Source organism: Megalopta genalis, chromosome 1 (genome assembly GCF_051020955.1).
Source record: "Megalopta genalis isolate 19385.01 chromosome 1, iyMegGena1_principal, whole genome shotgun sequence".
NCBI lineage: Eukaryota > Metazoa > Arthropoda > Insecta > Hymenoptera > Halictidae > Megalopta > Megalopta genalis.
The window spans coordinates 29,715,302-29,738,438 of record NC_135013.1 but is presented as its reverse complement, the minus strand read 5'-3'; the positions used below and the strand labels follow the sequence as shown (position 1 = coordinate 29,738,438).

The 23,137-nt window shown below is 38.4% G+C and overlaps 1 protein-coding gene across 2 annotated transcripts in view; it reads right to left on the bottom strand.

The window, feature by feature from the left end:
• Positions 1-23,137, bottom strand: part of LOC117218121 (uncharacterized) — a 263,192-nt gene that overhangs the window by 24,326 nt on the left and 215,729 nt on the right. For both annotated transcript variants that reach the window (XM_033466254.2, XM_033466255.2), the window contains exon 24: positions 8,512-8,674. In XM_033466254.2, the coding sequence (XP_033322145.2) occupies positions 8,512-8,674 (163 nt within the window). The remainder of the gene's footprint in view (positions 1-8,511; positions 8,675-23,137) is intronic.

Sequence of the window (23,137 nt, the reverse complement as noted above, 5' to 3'; positions counted from 1 at the left end):
CATTTTCCGCCTATTGGAGCGGGCCCCGAGCGGTTGCGCCGATCGACGGAAACCTGGCGGGCCGAGGATAAATGGCCCCGTAAGCTCGGGAACCTGGCGTAAAGTGGAAGTTTCCACGGCTCCACGGCCGGAATCGGCAATCGCGGGCCGATTCTTCCGGATTAAACTAAGAAAAGCCGCTCGCGATCTCGACCGATCGAGCACGAGCTTTCGCACACCGAACGAATCGAAGATGCATTTCCCAACGCGGGGGAGGGGGTGGAAGGGGGGAAGCAGACGGGTGATTCGCTTGCAAATCGATTCGTCGGTTATTCGTTACGCGCCCCCTCCCCCTCCCCCCGGGGCGCCCCGCAACGTCCCTGAATACCATTTAACGCGGAATAGGAAATTTCATCGAATTCAGGCACGCGTTCCGAAATTCGCGCACACCGTGTCTATGGTAAACGGACGGAGGATTTATAGAGCGCGTGAAGGAATGTGCCGGTGCCGAAGCAGGTTTCCCCGATAGGGAAGACCGATTGTGCCATTTTCGAGTGGATCTTCTCGGTCGTCGAACCCGCCGCGAAAACCGCGCCGGCTGAAAATTTCGCGGACCTCCGTGCACGGATTTCGAACGAGCCTTTTTCGCGTCGCGATATCGCGCGCGCCGAGAAATAGACGAACGAAACGCGGCGAAACGATGGAGAAATATTCTCGAAATCGATTCAGATAACAGAGAGCCGGCTCGCTGTTCTTTTCCTTCCTCCATACGGTCCATAATGCAATGCCAATGAACGCTGCTACGTAAATTTTCCGTTTATTCGAGGATACTTTTTAGGACAAACTTTGCATCGATGATCTCGTTTTTTGCAACGGAAAAGCTTTCCTCCGTCAATTAAATGAATGAAATTAAATTAAAATATCACGGTTATATATTCTCGGATTTATTATATCTCTGCTCTGATTTATTTTCTTCGAACAATATTTGAATAGTAATTCATTTAGCATGTCAGATATTTATTAGTAATTTTTCTCACAAAGACAAAAATATCCACGATCTGTCAAACGTATCTCCAATGTGACAATGATGTCTCTCGAATCGTACGCATTTTTATATAATTTTTTAATTATTTTTAATCACGTTTTTCCCCGATTAAAAATCTATTCGATCGAATTAGAAAACTTTCCTGGACGCCGCAATCGAAGCTAAAAGGATATCCGAACGCGAAATATTGATATTAATACGCGTGTCTCCATTAAGTTCGCGCAATCTGCAACTAATTACGCGATTGCGGCACGTAACGATACATCGCGAACGGATAGCCGATAAGACCGATGACTCCGACCGATCGTTTAAATAGCAAAAACAATAATTCGCCGTTAATACGGTTGTCACATTAGGATGATTAACGGACGGCGGACTTTAATAACACAATAACCGAGAAATTACACGCGATTAGAGCCCGGAGGCTAATTGATCGCAACGTGTGCGTATCACTATCGATGGTGAAATCCGCAGGGGTGAATATTCGTCCTTGTTTATCGCGGCGATGCCAGCGACCTAGGTCACGGTTAAACGAACAGCTCGGGGAGATCTCCGCTGGCTTCCGAGTCTGTTGAAACACCGTGCGCCCCGTAATGGTCGGATGCTTCGGAACTGATTTGCCTGAATTATCGAGCCAATCGCAGCTAATTCGCAATCACGTAACAGTGATTGATGGACCTTTCCATTTCAAACGGCCTTGAACCCCTGATTCCCGCATCGGGGTCATCTTCTCGCATGAACGGTTCTCCCTTCATTATTATTCGATCATTCTCGGAAACGATCGTTTTGACGTCTCGAATATCGTTTGCGCTTTCCGAGAGGCCGTGACTTCAAAAGCTCGGCACAACCGCGAGATCGAAAAACAAAATAGCGAAACAGTGCCGGCAACAATGTAATATATATTTTGCCTTATACAAATGATAAGACTGAATTTATTCAGATTTTCGGCGATTTTTACATTAATCTGCTTTCGAACGAGTAATTGTTTAACGATCTCCGCTGACGGTGTCTTCATAATTTCGACAATTGTAGTTGAACATTTTCTTAAGTGGCACTTTCGATGCTGTACGGACGATTTTATATGAGATTTTTTATAGGTGTATACGATTTTTTATTTTGATAATATTTATCAAAATTATTATCAATATTTCTGCTAATATACAGAAATCATTTACATTTTGAAGAACAAAAAGTACGTATTTGTTTATCCAGACTGAAAGTGTCCAGAAAATAAAAAGGCTAAAAGGCTGTCCAGAAAATAAAAAGTAAGAACAATGTCTGTATAATCCTACAATTCATTCAAAGGATTACAAAATCGACTGCATTTTTCGCAAGCAATCAACATAACTGATTTACAAAGTCTCATAAAAATTACAGCGCAGATTCATTGGGATTTTCGACCACGTATTATCAAGACGTACAGATCATTTGCTAATTTTCTGTTAAAAATTAAACATCTGAGTTGTACTTCTCATAGTGAAAAATCGAAGAACCAGATTTGTTTGCAGTATCGCGCTACCATAAAAAATTGCAAGGCCTATGAAAAAATTAAGTACAATCTACGAAAAAAATAGTAGGCTCTGTAAACAAAATTTGTGGTCGTATGATAAAATTCTGGGACCTATGAGAGAATTGTGGCGCCTATAAAAAAGTGTTTAGGGTCTACAAAATACTTTTAGGGTCCATCAAAAAATATAATACGGTTCGCTAAAAAAAAACATCGAGGTTGTAAGAAAAAATAGAACCCATGAAAACATTGTAAAAACTACGAAAAAAGGGTCTATGAAATGACAGTAGCTACCATAAGCTACCGATAAACATCGAGAATCGCGTGTTCGAATATTTCGAGAAGAAACGTGCGATGATCTCGCTCTAAATGACCTATCAGCGTCCGAACGTCTCAAATTGGCGACACCTGGTCGATCCTGTCCCCCGAAACCGCATTTACGATCGCCTCTGGCCACGCCGATTCGGCGAGAACACGCGGCTCGGATAATTGGGTGATTGCTATGCTAAGGTACACTCGCGTGTACGAGCAATTACCGTGGCTAGTCGCAGAGGCACGGAATTGCTAACGGACTGTCGCTTTTGTCGGTAAAAAGCGAAACTCCCGGAACGATAGAATTGTTTCTCGATCGAGCACTCGATTCGCGCGTCGAAGTTTCTCGAACGTTAACCTTTTAGGTAGGGCTGAATTCTGCGCGAGGCTATTTCTCTGGACGGCAGAGTCTGATATGTACTGTACAGAGTCTGATACTGTATATACAGGGGGTGTCCCAAAAATGTCTCGCAATCCGAAAGTGGCGGGTTCCTCAGGCCATTTGAAGCAACTTTTTCCTTTACAAAAATGTTCTCCGAGGCACCGTTAACGAGTTATCAACGAAAAACAGTGACCAATCAGAGGCGAGCTCGGCTGGCGCGAGGCGATCGAGCCAATGAGCGGAACTGGGCTTCGTGCGCTGGTTGGCTGGGCCGCCTCGCGTCAGCCGTACTCGATTCTTATTGGTCACTGTTTTTCGTTGATAACTCGTTAACGGTGCTTCGGAGAACATTTTTGTAAAGGAAGAAGTTGCTTCAAATGATCCGAGGAACCCGCCATTTCCGGATTGCAAGACATTTTCGGGACACCCTGTAGACTGTTGTAAATCGATGCGAAGACAAAAGAAGTGTGAAACAATGCATATGAAGACGATTATTTGGTCCAAACGATGAGCGAGTGAGTTACTAGAGCAAGCCACTATAGTGGCGCGTCGTCCAGAGAGATGACATCCGCGAAAGTCGCTATAGTGGCGTGTTGTTCTAAAAGATCATATCCGCAGAAGCCACTATAGTGGCGCGTCGTGCCTAAAAGGTTAATCGGGCGCCGGAGATTTTCGAGACGTCGGCGTTACTTTCGCAATAAACGACTTTAACGCGTCCCGAGGAAACCGATTGCGAACCATTGTGATTTTGACTGATCGGAGAAGCGAAAGGAGAGATCGAGGATCGTGTAACGAACGACGACGAACGCGTCGATGACGACGACGTCGATGATCGTCATTCGCAAGGTGAGTCGGATATTTGCGCATCGTTTTGACCCGTGCCGTGACCCGCTAACGATATTCTCCGATGACACGTTCACCCTGCGGCGATACTTTTAATATCGATGCAAGGATCGAGACGACGCGGAGACTGACCAGGATTTTTCGGAAGGATCGACGCCAGGGACGTCTCGCAGAGACGGCTTTGCCGCAACGTCGAAGATCTGCGAACAATTTTGCGAGCAGAATTCTTGTTTTTTTGCGAAGAAATTCTACAGATTGCTTCAAATTGTGAAATTTTCTACTGAATGATATTCTAACAAATGATATTCTAATAAATGATAGTTAACGATGAAAACATTTCAGTAAGTTCATCCCATCGATATATGAAGTTATAATTATTATTATTATTGCTATTATTATTCAGGCAGTTAGCGAGGCATTTTAAATGCCCACAGATCTCGTTCTTAATTATTATCCGTCGTAATTTTCTCAGGTTATACGTTTTTATTTGCTGCAAAGTGAACGTGTTAAAGACTCCTGGAAAAGCTATGGCACCTATAAAAACATTTCGTATTATGAGCGAATATTTTGGACGTAAGAGAAAATTGTGGATGTATAAAAAGTTTTTCGGATCTGTAAAAAAAAGCTGTATCCGACGCACAGAAAAATTGCAAGGCCTATGAAAAAATTAAGTACAATCTACGAAAAAAAAAATAGTAGGCTCTATAAACAAAATTTGTGGTCGCATGAAAAAGTTCTGGGACCTATGAAAGAATAGTGGCGCCTATAAAAAAGTGTTTAGGGTCTACAAAATACTTGCAGGGTCCATCAAAAAATATAATAGCGTTCGCTAAAAAACCACTGAGGTCGTAAGAAAAAATAGAACCCATGAAAACATTGTAAAAACTACAAAAAAAGGGGTCTACGAAATGACAGTAGAGCCCATCGGAAAACATAACAGGGCTTACTAAAAACAAAAGAAAATTGTGGTCGTAAGAAAAAGTAGAGCCTATAAAAACATTGCGAAGATTATAAAAAGTGAGCTCGGGGTCCATAAAAGAAATCGAAAGGCCAATGAAAAATTTGCGGAGCCCGCGGAAACAGTGCGTACAGCTTGTAAAAAAAAGAGAAACATCGCAGAATCTAGGAAAAGTTTTTAGGGCCCATAAAAGGCAGGAAAGGTTAGAAGATAAAATCGGCAAGGGCTTGGCGAAGCCAATGATGCCAGCCCTGATCGATACAATGTAGCAACGCCGTTCTCGTCGTTTCCAGGGAACGGCGAACAATTTTCGAGAGATAATTACCTCGGGATGGTCCCCATAGCGCGGCAGCTTTTTTCTTTACTCACTTTCTTAGAAAATGGAAAGATCTAAAGAGTCGCTGCGGTGTAAAAGCTTGCTCGTGCCTGGCCGGCAATAAACCGATGGAAAATATGGCGGAGGTTGACAGTGGTTTTATTAGCACTCCGCGGTAGAAGTTCGGAACGAGGCTAGAGGTGAATGGATAATTCTATTCGCCCGCTAATTGCGGTCTAATACGTAAACGGTGTTAACGAGATATGAGCAGCGGATTTACGTGGAGGAATTCAATTAGGTCTGGCGACAAGAGAGCTGGCTATGCTAATTAAACCCGAGGCTGCGGGATAAATGTTTAAGAAATTGTTTCTCCATTCTTGCAACATATGCAAAACTCTGCCATTTAGGTGCATTCGAAGTTTCATCATTGAACCGTGACTTTATAGATTGTTTAAGTATTCGACGATTAATCGGATAGTTCTAATATTATTTCAATTCTAATATTATATAATTTTATAATTCTAATAATTCTGATGTTATTTCAATTATAATATTATATAATTTTGGAATTCCAATAATTTTAATATTATTTCAATTCTTATATTATATAATTTTATAATTCTAATAATTCTAATATTATTTCAATTCTAATATTATATAATTTTATAATTTTAATGATTCTATTATTATATAATTTTATAATTCTAATAATTTTAATATTATTTCAATTCTAATATTATATAATTTTGGAATTCCAATAATTTTAATATTATTTCAATTCTTATATTATATAATTTTATAATTCTAGTAATTCTAATATTATTTCAATTCTAATATTATATAATTTTATAATTTTAATGATTCTATTATTATATAACTTTATAATTCTAATAATTTTAATATTATTTCAATTCTAATATTATATAATTTTGGAATTCCAATAATTTTAATATTATTTCAATTCTTATATTATATAATTTTATCATTCTAATAATCCTAATATTATTTCAATTCTAATGTATAATTTTATAATTCTAGTAATCTGACATTATATAATTCTAATATTTCAATTCTCAAGATTGTTCAGATTTATTTTCTTTTGTTTGAGCGAGAAGGTATTTGTTCAACTTATTGAACTTGATATCAAAATGAAACACGCTAGATGTTCTTGCATGTGTACTTCAATAATGCTCCTTATGGTTCATTGAAATTATATAAATGAAAATTGTTTACGTAATTAGCACAAATTCAAGACAAGCACAAATTTTAAAGAAGTACTATATATTTGTACCAAAAATTTTCACTCGATGTCAGCCATTTTATGACTATGCTTTATACTTCATGCATATCAGTTTATTTCTAATTTTTTAATTTTAAGACACTTCTTAATCGAACAATTCTTGTTTGCAAAACAATCAATTCTAAATAGACCGCAGCGTATAAGCCAAAAGACAATGCAACAAATTACTGACAAGATCATCAAAATGTTTTCTTAACTAAAAAATTTGCAGCACAATTTTTCGAATAAGCCTGAAACTGAATTTTTCTTACAGTCTATCAAGTAAATGGAAGTTCGTCCGATTCTACACAAATTCAAGAAATTTCATAATGAAATAAGTTGTTCTGGTTTCGCGTTGTTTTCGTAGACGTTGCCGCGGCATTCGACGTGTTACTATTACACATACAGATACTTTCGACTAGGACTGTGAGCATAGTTATCGCGAGAGCGATGCACAAATCGTTTGATAAATCGGAAATGTCTGTTCGCAGTCGGTTCCGAGAATTCGGTGAATATTTCCGATGGGAAGGAACGGCGAAGCAGAAGAGGAGTACACGACGACGACGAAGAATACGAAGAAGAAGCAGAAGAAGAAGAAGAAGAAGAAGAAGAGGAAGAGTAGAAGCACGCGGAGGCGGGTTTACGATATTCAGCTCGATCGATTCGCATCGCCCCTCCTTCATTTTTGTTCGGCCTTTGGTACAGAGGTCTTGGGATACTACGCGAGAGAGCCACGACCTCCTCCGTCGTTATTTATCGCCGATTATTTCATACGTTTTACTTTTTTCCACCGGAACGAGGCATTATTTCGGACGGCGTTGCCCACCTCTCGCTCGGGATAATCGACGACCTTCGGTCGAAAGAAATGCCCGCCGGGACCGGGGGTCAACCGGTTGTTCGAACATCTTTTCTGGCGACCGTGCACAATTATTTAATCCCTTCCTTGTATTCCTTTGCCGGCCGGGCGCGTTACGAAATAACGTATTAATTCCTCGGTTATCGGGGATAATAACAGTCGCAAGAAGTTATGGGACGATTGACCCTCTCGCCGTGCCGGAAGGTCAGTCATCTGCTACCTTTTTTTAGCGGTGTGCGAGTCGCTTCTCAGTCGCGTTGCTTTAAATCGATGTGCCACGAATTGAATATGCATCGAAGCACAGCGAATTCTCCCCAATTGACGCACAGATTGTACAGAATAATGGACAATTTTGGGAAGAGGAGATACGATTATTCCCAAATTGTCCATTCTTGTGCACAATCTGAGCGTCAATTAGGCAGAATTTACTGTAATTCTGTTTCAACATTTCGTGGAGAATGAGGACATCGGGATATAAAAAGAGATAATTGAACTATTTCGGCAACAAATTATTAGTTCATAGCTTTCTTTCGCCTCGCTAAAGACTTTGGTGCATCGTTTCTCTAAACGAAATTATGAAATATTGAACACTCTTTATTTAATCGCAACATATTCTCCTTTCGCGACACGCGAAATCTTGGCACAGCACATCAGATCTCCAAGAAAAATTAGAAATTCTATTTTTAGTTAGCACATATATTTTTGTTTGCTCCACCGGTGCATAAAACTTCGATGCACCGTCTGATTTTGTATGAAAAACTATGCAATTTTAACAACTCTTTCTTCAGATACTACGATTACTTTGATTCCCTCGCATCATTTGATTCTCCCAGAAAAATTACAAGCTGCAATTTCAAGTGCATACTGCCTACGAAAAATTCGACTTTTAATTGATTCAGCAAATCGATTGTATCCAGCTTTAGGATGCAGCGAGAGCTTTCGGTGCTGGATGACTACGAACATTCGTTGCGGCGAAAGTGTTCAAATTATGTGATAGAGACTTCACGGGCACAGTCCAAGAAACGTCTACTCACCCACAAGCGGCACCATAAGCGTATAGATGGGTTGCGCGTTGGAAGTCGCCTTTGTGATATTCTGCAACTGCGGCAGGTAGTCGATGAAGCAATTAGTGTCCGGTACCAGCTGCCTTGGTCGCACTTCGATCTCTACAGACACCGACGAGTTCTGCAGAATTTGCTGGAACACAGAGATATCAGAGAAAAAAATTAATAATCAGACCAAACGATTCATTCGAATAATTCGTGAAATAAATATGGAAGAAAGAAATCGATAAACTATGAGAAAACAATTTACGTTCTATCATTTTTATTCGAAGCAATTATTTTCTATATAAATTCCTGTACGAATGAATTCTTATCCGAATCAAATATATTATTCGAGCGAATTCTTATTCGAACAAAATTTTATTCCGATATATTTTTATTATTTATGTTTTTTATTTATTTTATATTATATTTATTTTTTATTTATATTATATTTATATTTTTTTATCTTTGTATATACATTGTTATTCGATCGGATATCTATTCGACGGCGTCGAATAAAATTATATTCGTTAAGTCTTCATCTTTTAGCCCGTCGTTCGAATAAAATCTTGTCCAACTCTCGAAGTCGTTAACGCGTTGCAAGGAATGCTTGAAAACAAAGTAGGGCGAAAGTGCATTTTCGACGGCAAATGCGTACTAGTTCAAGGATCGAGAAGGACGCAGGACGGCGCGGAAGACGCATTTACCCAGCAATTGAATCCCACGTATGCACGCGGTGTGTTCCGTGAAACGATTGCGCACACCGCGGAGAACAATGTCGACTCGATGGTATAACGCGAATGCCAAGTAGCTATTGTTACAGCAAAGGATACGAACGTAATGAACCCCCTAATGCTACCCTTTGCTCGTGGGACGATGATCGATACGCGAAAGCGAATACTATAATGCATTAGCCTACTCTACGGTTCCGCTTCTTCGCGCATATAATAGAAAATATTGGTGAAATACGCAATCATGCTGCAGATTGCTCGGTGCATTCAAAATTACATGAAACGAACCCACGTTGTTTGCACTGTTTACGAACTTTACGGACTTATTTCATTATTATCGACTTTGATTAGGCGATAGTTTATTTTTCTGATCTGTATGTCTGATTAAAAATGAAAATTTCATTCGTTTTATCCAGAATTAAATCCGCATTAATTTAATCCACTATTAAATTACAGATTTTTAAAGATGGTAACATTTTTTTATCAGATTTTTGTTACGAAATAGCTTTCGATAAATATGTATATGCATTGTATATTTATAATCTCGATAATTATAAATAATCTGAAATCATTTCGACGATTTTGATTGTAACAGTATTAATTAATTAATCGTACGAATTCTCGAATGTAATAAGCTGACAGAGGATTTTATCCGTTCGCGAGGAAAATGAGTCGCTGCGAGTTGCAGTAGATGCAATTTAAAAGCAACGAGGTGCATCGACGGTTAACTTTCGACACGGTGAATTTATTAACCCTTTGCACTCGAAGCTATTTTAATTATATTTTAAACATATTTTCTTTATGCATATGAAAGCCTATTGGCAAGTACAAAACGTGCAATTTTACGAGTCTTTTAGATATAAACGAGTCTCATAATGTTACAATTATTTCGAAAAATAGTAAAGCAATTTTTAGTGGCACCTCAGAGTCGCCACTCGAGTGCAAACGGTTAACACTATAATTGTACATGAAATATTAACACTATAATCGTACAATTAACGATTACTGAAATTATAGAGACACTATTATTTTTATAGAATATATATATAATCGATTAGCAATCGATTGTATCGAATTTATCAATAAATTTCATTCGATGGACACGTATTATAATAAAAATTGCTACAGACGTGAACGAATATCCTTGTTTTACGAAACCATATAAAACAGCTGCGTAAACGTAGCGTGAAAGCATGCCAGAAATTTGTAAGTGTTACGACAGTCGCAAATAATTATGCATAAATATATTCTCGCGCGTCAATTTTCAACTAGGCGAACAAAGTCGTTAGCGATTAGTGCCATCGTGCGCGCGCGCGCGCGTACGCGGCATAAATCACGACGCGGCGAACAATTGCATGGACGACGATCGCGTCCATTTCTGCGTAAACGAGGCTGCGTTTCCGAGCGGATAATTAAAATCGCCGCGCGCAAATGCTTCGCACCTGCGCGCCCACGCTGGATGTGCAGGGACGTGCAAGGTGTTGCGCGGGAAAAACGAACGAACAAGAAGAGGAGCCGGGGGATGACTCAATACACGTACAATCCCTCTGCAACGGTATCTTGGCAACGATTATTCGAGAGCCACGGGAATATCGTTCATTGTTCCCGCGCTCGCACATCGGCCGGTGGCAGACGAGAAGCGCGCGAGGAATCCGACGACAAGCCTAATTGTTCGTGGGAGTACACCGACGGAATGCGAAAATAAGTCCGGCGAACCCGTCCGTCGTTCCGTCACGTCACCGGGCTCAAATGTCGTACACATGTCGATACGTAGCGGCCGCATAATGGATGGCAATGGGAAATTATTGCGAGAACGTACTGGCAATGAGACGGGCCCCATTAGGGGATTCGACGGGTTCCAATAAAGTCAATCGAATTGTTCCGCGAAAAGACCGTTTACGTAATTTACTTTTTCCCGTGACGGAAGTTAGACATTATCGGAGTCTGTGAAGTCGCCAGGAATACTATTGGGTTGGCAACTAAGTAATTGCCGATTTGTTCAATGAAATAAAAAATTTTTTTTTACTTGGAACGAAGTTTAATCTGTAATGTATTTTCCATTTTGTTCGATGACCTTTCGCCATCTCTCTGACAACTTGAACATTCCACGCTCGTAGAAAGTCTGATCCTTTTCGGCCAAAAACTGAGTGAAGTGAGATTTTACAGCGTCATCGTCGTTAAAAGTTTTACCACGAAGGGAGTTGTCCAGGGATCGAAATAAGTGGTAATCGATGGCGCGAGATCAGGGCTATATGGTGGGTGTAACATCGATTCCCAACCAATATCCATCAATTTTTGCCGAGTGGACAAAGACGTGTGCGGCCTAGCATTGTCCTGCTGGAAAATGACACCTTTACGATTGACCAATTCTGGTCGGTTTTCCTTGACCGCTGCATTCAATTTGTCCAGTTGCTAACATTCACGGATAATAAAAAATAACATAATAATAATAATAATAATTTTATAATATAACATTTACGGATATCATAAAAATGGGAGTGAGAGACATCTATAACTGAAATCAGCATTGCCCTAGCATTGTCCTGCTGGAAAATGACACCTTTACGATTGACCGATTCTGGTCGCTTTTCCTTGACCGCTGCATTCAATTTGCCCAGTCGCTAACATTCACGGGTAATAAAAAATAACATAATAATAATAATAATAATTTTATAATATAACATTTACGGATATCATGAAAATGGGAGTGAGAGACATCTATAACTGAAATCGGCAATTACTTAGTTGCCAACCCAATATAAAGATGTACCCTATTCAGAATTTGTTTCATCGAGGGAAGGAATAACAAAGGTTAGCAGCACGAGCTGTTAGAAAATTTAATGAACTGTTCCAGAAATGGTTATAGTGCTTGCCATAATTCGACTGCGGATTCTATGTATTTATGGCAAGGATGTATAGGCATGCCAGAATATTCATTATCCAGAATATTAGCAGGTCAGAATATTAATACTATTATCTTGAATTATGCATGCTTGAATATTCGACTAATTCTTCGAATAACGTTTCGAATCAATTCTCCGAAGGAAACTTCAAAGAAATTCTATAAAACAAAATTTTATTCGTTATTCGAATAACATACGATCAATTACATTATTTGCAAGTTTTTGGAACTGTCAGAAGAAGAAACACGCTTCGATTTAACTCTTGTTTCTTCTAACTGATGTACGAAAATTTTATTTTTCATAAAGATCGCCAATCTAGTCGTAACTAGACTGTGAATCTGTAAACAATTTAAAAATTGTCTAAGTCAATTACAAAAAGAAGTTGAACGACCACGTACATATTTGTCTTCTTTCAATAATTCAAAACAATCGAAAATATCCTTAAATTATATAATTGTCTTTATAGTTTCGCGTATTTGACTAATTATTAGCAAATTTCTGGGACATTTTTAGCAAATCTTCAGATCGTTTCGAAACACGTGTTATTAACAGTTCACGTCGCATGGTAACGCGTTAATCGAACGAAACTCCATTAATCTCAATTTTCGCATAAAATTATATAATACGGTACACAATTAAACTATCAATCACAGAACCATCAATTATAGATACGCATATCGATTCAGCTTTCGATGTGCAATTATCGACGATCAACTGTCAACGTTTAATTATCGATTGCCAACCGTCAATGTTTAATTGTCCGGTATCAATTATCAATCTCCATTCGACGACCTTCAACTATGGATTATCAACTATAAATCTTGAATTATCTTCGGCTCTTCGGGTATAGATCATTAACTATCTTCGCCGATCGATCTTCGATTGCGCGTCACCTAATCGATCTTTTTATCAATTTTCAGCTGGTCGTTCGATGATGTCGCTGTCGGATGACAGTCGATCGCGTTTGAAAAGCCACTGAAATACCACGCTGCGGGCGACGTCTCGGGGCTAGACGGCGGCTTCGCTGAATGAATGAGGACACCTGTCTTTATATTCAGGTGAGCGCGTCGGTTATATTCGTAATCACGTGCGCGGGAACTGTTCCTTCTCGTTAGAAAAGAATGGCCACTTAAAGAACGATCGGAGGAGCGTCGCTTCGAAATTTTAAAATCGTTCTATTTTTTCGGTACTCAAAAATCCACGAACGCGCCATTGCGCAACGATTTATACATTTTCTGCACAAGAACCTGTTCGCACAAATTATTACCGTTCAACATTTATAATTTTACGGTGGAAACGATACGTTAGAACAAACGATGATTTTTTAATAAATAAATTAGTATCACAGAATAATCTTTATATTCCATTTTTATGTAAAAACTGTGTGAATAAATGTCACATTGGCAAAATGTGTACACTATTTGTGAGAGTATCACAAATTTTAGTTGCTTTATGAATTTTAGTAGTAGAAAGCGTTCATAATTTTTTAACACATTTTTGATAATTGCTATTTTACATGGAAGCAAGGAATATAATTAATTTACAAGCTAAGTGGTCAAATATTATTTTCAACTATTATGTACCGTTTTGTATAGAACAAAGAATGTGAATTATATATAAAATTGATATATAAAAGTAGTCGTTAAATACGAAATATTTTATTTATTTATACGGTGTCTCCAGATTCTTAAAAATTGTATACGATCAACGTTTGCATGCAAAATATTATTATCAATATTAATAAATATTACTTTTCTAGCTTCAATGTAATATATATATATATATATATATATATATTATTTTATAACAATGAGAAGATTAGATATATATATATCTAATCTTCTCATTGTTATAAAATAATATGCATTAGTCACTATACATATGAGCCGTTTATTTTGAAAGTGGCATAAGTCACTTTGTTTTTAAGTCGATATATTTAAGGGTTTGCGTTTGAACACGTTTAAAAATATGGATGCTAACTTTCGAGAAGATTCACTTGTATTTGTTATCTCAGGATACTGATATTTTTCTCAGTATAAATAATTTCGTATAAACATTAAAAAATCACCACTTTTCATTACGGTAAAGTGACTTATGCCACTTTCAAAATAAACGGCTCATATGTATATAGTAAATAAAAGGCGAAAGAGCACGTTTTATTACGCTGAAGCTAGAAAAGTAATATTTATTAATATTGATAATAATATTTTGTATGCAAACGTTGATCGTATACAATTTTTAAGAAGATCGTGTACAATTTTTAGCAATCTATATATATAGATTCTATATATATAGATTGCTATTATAGTTATATAATAGTTATATATATAGTTATATATAGTTATATATTATATATCATCTACATATATAGATTGCTATTATAGTTGCTCCGAGTATGTTTCCGCGGCGATTATTCGAGTGCCGATGGACTAATCGGTGAACGGAGAATCGAGAATCAATGGAATCGTAGTTGCGCACCGTGGAAAGTAAAATTATTCACGGTGACGGAGAGCGGTGTCTGGGCGACGGTGCATAATGAACGTCATTAAAAATCGTCGCGCGCCGGCCTATTACGGATTCGTAGGTATTTCGAGCGGCAGTGAATCCTAGAATGTTAGCTTTCTTTGAGCCTCGCGACGCACCCGCGATACATGATAATTAGCCGCGGCCGTACCTTTATCGAAACTGAACGCGTAGAGGTACCAATAAAATAGGAACGGTGACTTGCGACGTTAGCGATCTCATCTTAACAGAATCGCTAATAGTCTCCGGGCGAATACACGGTGGGAAATTGATGACCGACCTTCGTTCATATTCGCGTTCGTCCAATTTCAGCGTAGCAGACAAAAAAAAATTGGTCAAACGAGGCGACGTGAAATTACCAATGGAAAACTCCACGGCCTTTTTGGTGTATCATTCATCTACATAATTATAGAAGTATCGAGTCCTTTACTATATACATATGAGCCGTTTATTTTGAAAGTGGCATAAGTCACTTTATCGTAATGAAAAGTGGTGATTTTTTAATGTTTATACGAAATTATTTATACTGAGAAAAATATCAGTATCCTGAGATAACAAATACAAGTGAATCTTCTCGAAAGTTAGCATCCATATTTTTAAACGTGTTAAAACGCAAATCCTTAAATATATCGACTTAAAAACAAAGTGGCCGACTTAAAAACAAAGTGACTTATGCCACTTTCAAAATAAACGGCTCATATGTATAGTGACTAATGCATATTATTTTATAACAATGAGAAGATTACATTTATCTAAACTTCGTACGATTTTTATTACAATTGAACTGCGGATTTTTATGCAAAAATTGTCTGCATCAATCGTGAGAAATAAAGACTAAAAAACTAGTTCATTCTTTCTTTTTTTTTAAATTTTAATACATTGTAAATAATAGATTGGCGTTTGAACATTCCTTCAAGCTTTATAATATTTAAATTATAAGAATTCGATGTTGCCATAAATGTACAAAATCCGTAGTGTGATTACAATTTATGCGTGAATGGAGAAGTTTATCTGAAAATTATTTTCTTCTTTATAATTCTTCTTATCAAGAATTATGCGATGAAAAATCATTATATATTATTTCTCCGCTTATTTAAGCTTTTTTAAGTTCTCCATACAGAGTCTGATTCTCTGTGAAACGTGTGCTTTGAAAAATCCGCGTCCGCGAAGCAGTAAATTATAAATTATAATTTTATTTTTCATTCGAAAATAGAAAGACCCTATTATAATAAATTATAATAATATAATATTCATATTAAACAAATAAAATAGAAAGACCCTAAGTACCCTATATTCTATGATAGCCTATCATACTCATATGGATAAACTTTTTCGGATCAATTCTAGGATTATTTCTTTCAATTCAAATCGTTTCTTTCAATTCAATTATTTCCGATGTCTGTGAGTCGGTTACAAAACCGCCGCGTACACCCGATTCCTAAACCCGGAATCCGGCGTACCGAACGTGTCAACTCTTCGGGAGAAAAGATTCTGAAAGGCGATGAACTTCTCCAGACTGCTAATCAGACGCGACCCCTAAATGGCGAGAGCACGCGCACCGGTGCGAAGTTAGCGTGTTATCGTCCGGTGTCAAGGTGTTCCATCCACGCGGTGCCGCGAGCTGTGAACCTGTCCTCAACGTGACGCGAGTAGGTTTCCGCGTCACCGTCGAACATTTACAATGTTGCTGGAGGCGCGCGCTGTTTGCACGTGTCTGCGTGGCCGCTTAATATGCGTGGGCGTTGGAGCCGCGGTGCGTGATTCAAGGCGGGTTCTCACGAGCCACTCGTGTGGCTCTTTGGTCGACGCTGGTGAAGCACGGCAGAGGGGGGCCCGGGGGGGGGGGCTAGAGAGGGGCCCGGAGAACGGGAGAGAGAGGGAGGGGGGCCTCGCGGCGAGGCGCGAGCAGCGGAGGAAAAGCGACGAGGACAAGACGAGGGGCGAGGCAGCCGGAACGCGCGCAACGGTACGCCTTCGCTCGTTTAGGAATTCGCGAATACTTTAAACGGGAGTAAAGCACGCCGCAGCGGTCGTCCGACCGCTTTGCACGCTTTGCTCTCTCGCTAGTTTCCACCTCTCCGCGGCCCCGTCGTCGGCGTCGCGACTGCGCGAGACGGCCCGAGTCGCGTGAAAACGACCAATCGCAGGCTCGTTTGATCGGGAAGCCGACACGAGAAATTGGCGTCTCATTTATGACTGGAATAAACGACGTTTTCCGAGACGGTTAACATGGGATAGGACTTTCGGCGCGGCGAACGTAATTGTCCTCTGAAGGGTTAAGAACATTTTCCGCAAGAAGCTAGATTGTGTGAGACTTGAATAATGGTAAAAGCGAAGAACATGTCCGCATTTGTTCGCGAAGGATGATTTGGTGGATGGAGGTGTTCGGATAATAGGATGAATAGCTTGGTTACAGAGCTAGACTAAATTATTATTGATTGTGAAACTCTATCCAATTATCCCTCAGCTTGTAAACAAAAGTGGACAATTCGAGGAGATTTTCGTTTCCAAGCTGAGGGACAATTGGAGGGAATTTACCGTATCGAGAATTCTGACATCGTCGGTTTGAAGAATCGAGACTCTATTGTGCTTATTAAGATGACGATTTACTTCCGTTGACTTTGTTTACAAAACGGTGGACATTTCACTTCGGATTGTAAAATTGTATAAATGTAAAATTATATGAATGTAAAATTATATGAATGTAAAATTGTATGAATGTAAGATTGTATGAATGTAAAACTGTATAAATGTAAAATTGTATAAATATAAAATTGTATAAACGTAAAATTGTATAAATATAAAATTGCATAAATGTAAAATTGCATAAATGTAAAATTGCATGAATATAAAATTGTACAAATATAAAATTGTATAAATATAAAATTGTATGGATATAAAATTGTATAAATATAAAATTGTATGCATATAAAATTATAAAAATATAAAATCTGTAAATGTAAAACTGCGCAACTCTAAAACCGTACAAATGCAAAATGGCGTAAAAAATATATCCTCTGCCCAGAAAAAACATAAAAATATCCTCATCAAAATGCGAACGGTTTCGTCCAGATTAGTTCATCCGTTGCAGAGTCATCGCTAGACGATATCCCAACAAAAGAAACAGAAAACTATCGTGTAGCCCCATCTTTAAAAAAAAAAAGAAATCCCTGAACAATAGTCGTCCGATATTTTCAAGCATTCCCACATAGCACAGAGTACCCACATCCCGCATAAATATTTACTTCGTCTTGATTTTGATTCCCATAGCCAGTGAGAGCATCATCATCGTCTTCCTGAATGCTTTGGATAGCGGCACGAATCGAGCGGCAAGTTTCGTGGGACATTAAAAGAACCTAGCAACAACAGCCAACGTCGCAATCATCGCAACCATCGGCTCTTCGTTGCAAGTTTTCCTCTATTTTTTTCTCTCCTCCTTTCTTTTTTTTTTGTCCGGGTTCCAAGGAAACGTTATATACGCACGGCGCCCCGGCCAGCACTCTCGGATCTCGCCTCGAATTAGCATCGCGCGATGGGAACGCGTTCGCCGCGTATTCCCGCGACCGTAAGAAATTTCATTCAACTGCCACGGGATGAGAATCAATTAACGGTAACGCATTCCGTCAGAACGACACCCTGCGCGCCGCGACGATAAAGTATCACGCGATCTGAAATCGACTGGGCTGGACGAGGATCCTCGCGCCGGAAACACGGACGATAAGTCAATGGGAGAAATGTGGATCGGGATGCTCGGCGACGAAGCACGCGGAAAATAGCGCGAACGAGAGTCGGGTGCCGTTAATATCGCTACATTATGCTCGGCCCCGAGATTTCGATAAGCTGCTGTCGCAGAAAGGTGCGCGCGGTCTAGTTGTCGCACGAAATGGTTGCCGTCGACATGCAACAATTTTAAGGCACGTCGGATGTGCACTGATAGTCAAGAAGCTTGTGCCACGTGTACGAAATATTTTAAAATACTTGGATACATTTCGAACGTCGCGGCTATTTGAAATTAGATAAGCCTGTAAAATTTAGAGCGCGATATTGTGGCGATTCCGAACGGTTATCGAACACTGAAACGAGAATCTTCATGTATTTACGATAGGAACGAGATGACGCAGTTGATAGCAGTGGACTGATTAAAAGAATTTCAGATCAGTGTTGCAGAATATTAAGTTATTGGAGCAAGAACGAATTTCTATTTCGCTGTTGCTCGTGGCAATAATTTTTGAAGAGAAGAAACTGCGATACTATAATATAATTACGGGCGCTATGAATCAGTATGTAATCTTTATTATTTAATTTTTATTATAGATTTCTAAATTTAATTTTTATTCCGACTAAAACCATCGGTGTGCGTTCACAAGTGAACAAAATTTTGAAAGAATGCGAAATGAAAACATTCGTAGGGTTTAATCTGCATGATTATATTTTTTATCTTTTCTCTAGCATGGAATTTCATTACTCTTGGAGTGATACGATTTTTACGGTCGCTATGAATCAGTATGTAATCTTTGTTATTTAATTTTTACTACAGATTTTTAAATTTAATTTTTATTCCGACTAAAACCATCGGTGAAAAATATATCGCGCATCTTTGTAAATTTTTGCGCATTTACAAATGAACAAAATTTTGAAAGAAAGCGAAATGAAAACATTCGTAGGGTTTAATCTGCATGATTATATTTTTTATCTTTTCTTCTAGCACGGAATTTCATCCGGATGAATTTATATCGTTTGAATTTCATCAGGTAACTCGGCGGTTTTTTTTCCTTCCTTTCTCTCCCGCAGAATTTCGCCCAAATGAATAATATAGCTTGAATTTCATCATGCGACTTGGCTTTTCTTTCCCTTCCGCCCTCCCACAGAATTTCACCTAACTGAATAATGTTGCATGACTTCCACGGCGCGACTAGACTATCGTCCTTCTTTGCATACTGTTATCAACTTCCGCCTCCCTTCCCACGCGTTTATAAAAATTCTAACATTCACTAGCAAGGACCTTCCCGAGGTAGCTTTTTTACCATACGCGTAATATTTGTACTCGTAACTTCGACGCTATTGCCGTTATTCATTATTCAGATGCAAAGCCCAGCAGTGTTTTTTTATATATTTTATATGTTTATATATATTTTTTAGTTATTGCATTCGAAGATGTAGACTGCGAATTTTATGCACTTATAGCAAAAATGTGCAGTCGAAATGTAAAATCGCGCGAGGACATAAGAAGAATTTAATAATATTTCAATTTTATAATATAAGTATTTATAATATTATATTTGAATATACTATTATTATATTATATTTAAATATTCAACTTATCAAAATTATTAGAAGAAACAATTTATTTATATTCAATTTAAATTTCTTACCCCATTTCTTACAACTCTCTTTTAAAATATTTATTTTAATATATCAATGTATTATATATCAGTCTCATACTTTCTCCAAAACAATTGTTTCTAAATATAAAGAAATTGTTTCTAAACAGCCTAAACAGCGAAGGTACTTCAAGGTAAAACGTGCACCCAGTGCACGACTTAAATTAACAAATTATCTACCAGCGATGATTTCGTGATTTCGTAATTTCTAAAAGTCCATAATTTACAGTCACCGACTTCCTAATTAATTGCACGGCGATAATAGCAATTTCAATCGTATATCAACCAGCAATCCCAAGTAACATAAATTAATAATTTCGTTTAGGATTGTCATATAGAAAAAGAATGTTAAGTTTCCTCGTAGCACAGCGAAATACTTGAAAATTCTATTAATATCTTCCGGCGAATAAAGTAAAATAAAGTAAAATAAAGTAAAATAAAATGAAAATTGAATTTCTTCTTATCAGAAGCCGATTATCTATTAATCGGAAAACCGATCGAACATTTCCCAGCACTGGTACACATTTCAGACTGTTAGGCCAAAGGCGAACAGATTCGTGGTACAAACAAATTTTCCAGTTACTCCTCCTATTCGAGCACAGAGATCATTCGAATTCAGTAACTGGGTCAAGCCACTCTAGTCGGGTCCATGTACAAATGTACACAGCAGATATAGGTGCATACACGTATAAACATACATCGCGTCGATATTTCCGGTCGAATCGGGAATGCGAAGCTTACGGTGCCGAGATTATCGAATACGACATGCGGATAGAATAAATATGCCCGGAGTCACGGCACATTTCCAGCTGTCTCGAGATGATAAATCACCGACCGGAAATATACCTAAGGCTGAATAGAAAGAAGACCGTTCTCGAATTTACACGCCCGAGATCGCACGGTCTGTCCGCTCCGCTCCGCGCCGCGGCGTAAGAGCGATTTTCTTTTTATCGTACGCGAATCGAAAAACCTGTTGAACTCGCATGCAATCGATCGAGCGTTTAACCCTTAACCGGTGGGACCAGTTTCGGCGAACCGTGGTAATTTTTGTTCTAACTGTACAATCCTCTTTTCAGAAAGAGAGAGAGAGAGAGAGAGAGAGAGAGAGAGAGAGAGAGAGAGATCGAAATGATTTATCTCAAACTCTGCACTGCACATTTCTTTTCTAAGATAAGTATGAATTAGTGAGCAGATCGAATTGATATACGTTATAATTATTCTACCGTAGAATTATCTTTTTATGTAAGTTATTAGGCGGACGGAAATGATACGTTCATCAATTTTTGCACTTTCAGTTTTAACAATGAAAAATCCTCGGTTTAACAATGAAAAATATATATAAATTTTTCTGCTCCATACAACTCTTTTCTGGAAGGAATACGTTGCCGCACAGGTCAAAATTGTTCGCTTCAATTTACTTAAATTGTTGTGAAAAGTTATACTTTTTTTTAAAAAATAATATAACGATTTTAATCAGTTTAAAAGCAACTTTATCATGTTATCAGAAGCTACGACGATTAAGATCGTGTTGTACATTTTAGTCATGTTGCATGTGAGAACTGGTTACCGCTTGGACCAGTTGGAACCGTTGTTTTCATTTTATTATTACTTTATTATTACTAATATATATCATTACTTTATTATTACTAACATATATTATTACTTTATTATTACTAATATATATTATTATTTTATTACCACTAATAATATATTACTAATATTAATCACTAATAAATTATTACTAATATTTTATTACTACCGATATTGCTATTATTGTTACTATTATTATTCCATTCTGATTACCATGTCGTATTTTTGTGGAGAAATTGAAAGGGCGGTAGCGACCCGTCGATGCTAAATGAATAAAATAAACATTACAACCGCGGCTGCGCATCGGCAAGATTGCAGCTTGACGTTGTTTTCATTTTATTATTACTTTATTATTACTAATATATATTATTACTTTATTATTACTAATATATATTATTATTTTATTACCACTAATAATATATTACTAATATCAATCACTAATAAATTATTACTAATATTTTATTACTACCGATATTGCTATTATTGTTACTATTATTATTCCATTCTGATTACTATGCCGCATTTATGTGAAGAAATTGAAAGGGCGCTAGCGACTCGTCGATACTAAATGAATAAAATAAACATTACAACCGCGGCTGCGCATCGGCAAGATTGCAGCTTGACGTTGTTTTCATTTTATTACTACTTTATTATTACTAATATATATTATTACTTTATTAACTCTAATAACATATTACTAACATTAATTACTAATAAATTATTACTAATACTTTATTACTACCGATATCGCTATTATTGTTACTATTATTATTATTCCATTCTGATTACCATGCCGCATTTTTCTGGAGAAATTGAAAGGGCGGTAGCGACCCGTCGATGCTAAACGAATAAAATAAACATTACAACCGCGGCTGCGCATCGGTTGGCAAGATTGCAGCTTGACGGGGACCGCAGAAAAATCTCGATCTTAAATATTCGTTTAACCGGCTGCTGGGGGATCGGGGCCGGTTAAATCGGCCCGCGCCCGACGCGAGCAATATTAATCGATTACACGGCCCCGAAGACGCTCGCGCGCCACGAAAGCCGCGAAGAAGAAAAATAAAGATCGGTCCCGGGCCCGGTCACGAGCGAAACGATGAAGACAGAGAGTAAGAAGAGCAAAACGGCGCGCGGGGCTCCGGTGAGAAAAAGTCGGCGGAGAGACGACGCGGAGGGGGGGAAGAAATTACCACTCGTAAGTCCGTCCTGATTTTATTGCCTCCTCCAGCCCGACGGAATTAGCGAGCGGAGTTACACGGACGATATATTAAGGGTAATCGCATTCATAAATGCAACAGTTGCGGCTACAACGATCCGACCGCTTGTAATGGCGCTCGCAAATCAGATCGAGTGGACCCCATCTCGGTACCCCCTTGCCCCCTCCCTTTCGGACCATAAACTACACCCACATGAAGATCGGCCCGACGACAAATACCGGAACACCTGGAGGGGCTCGGCTGATGGCCGACGCCACCTCCGCCGAGGA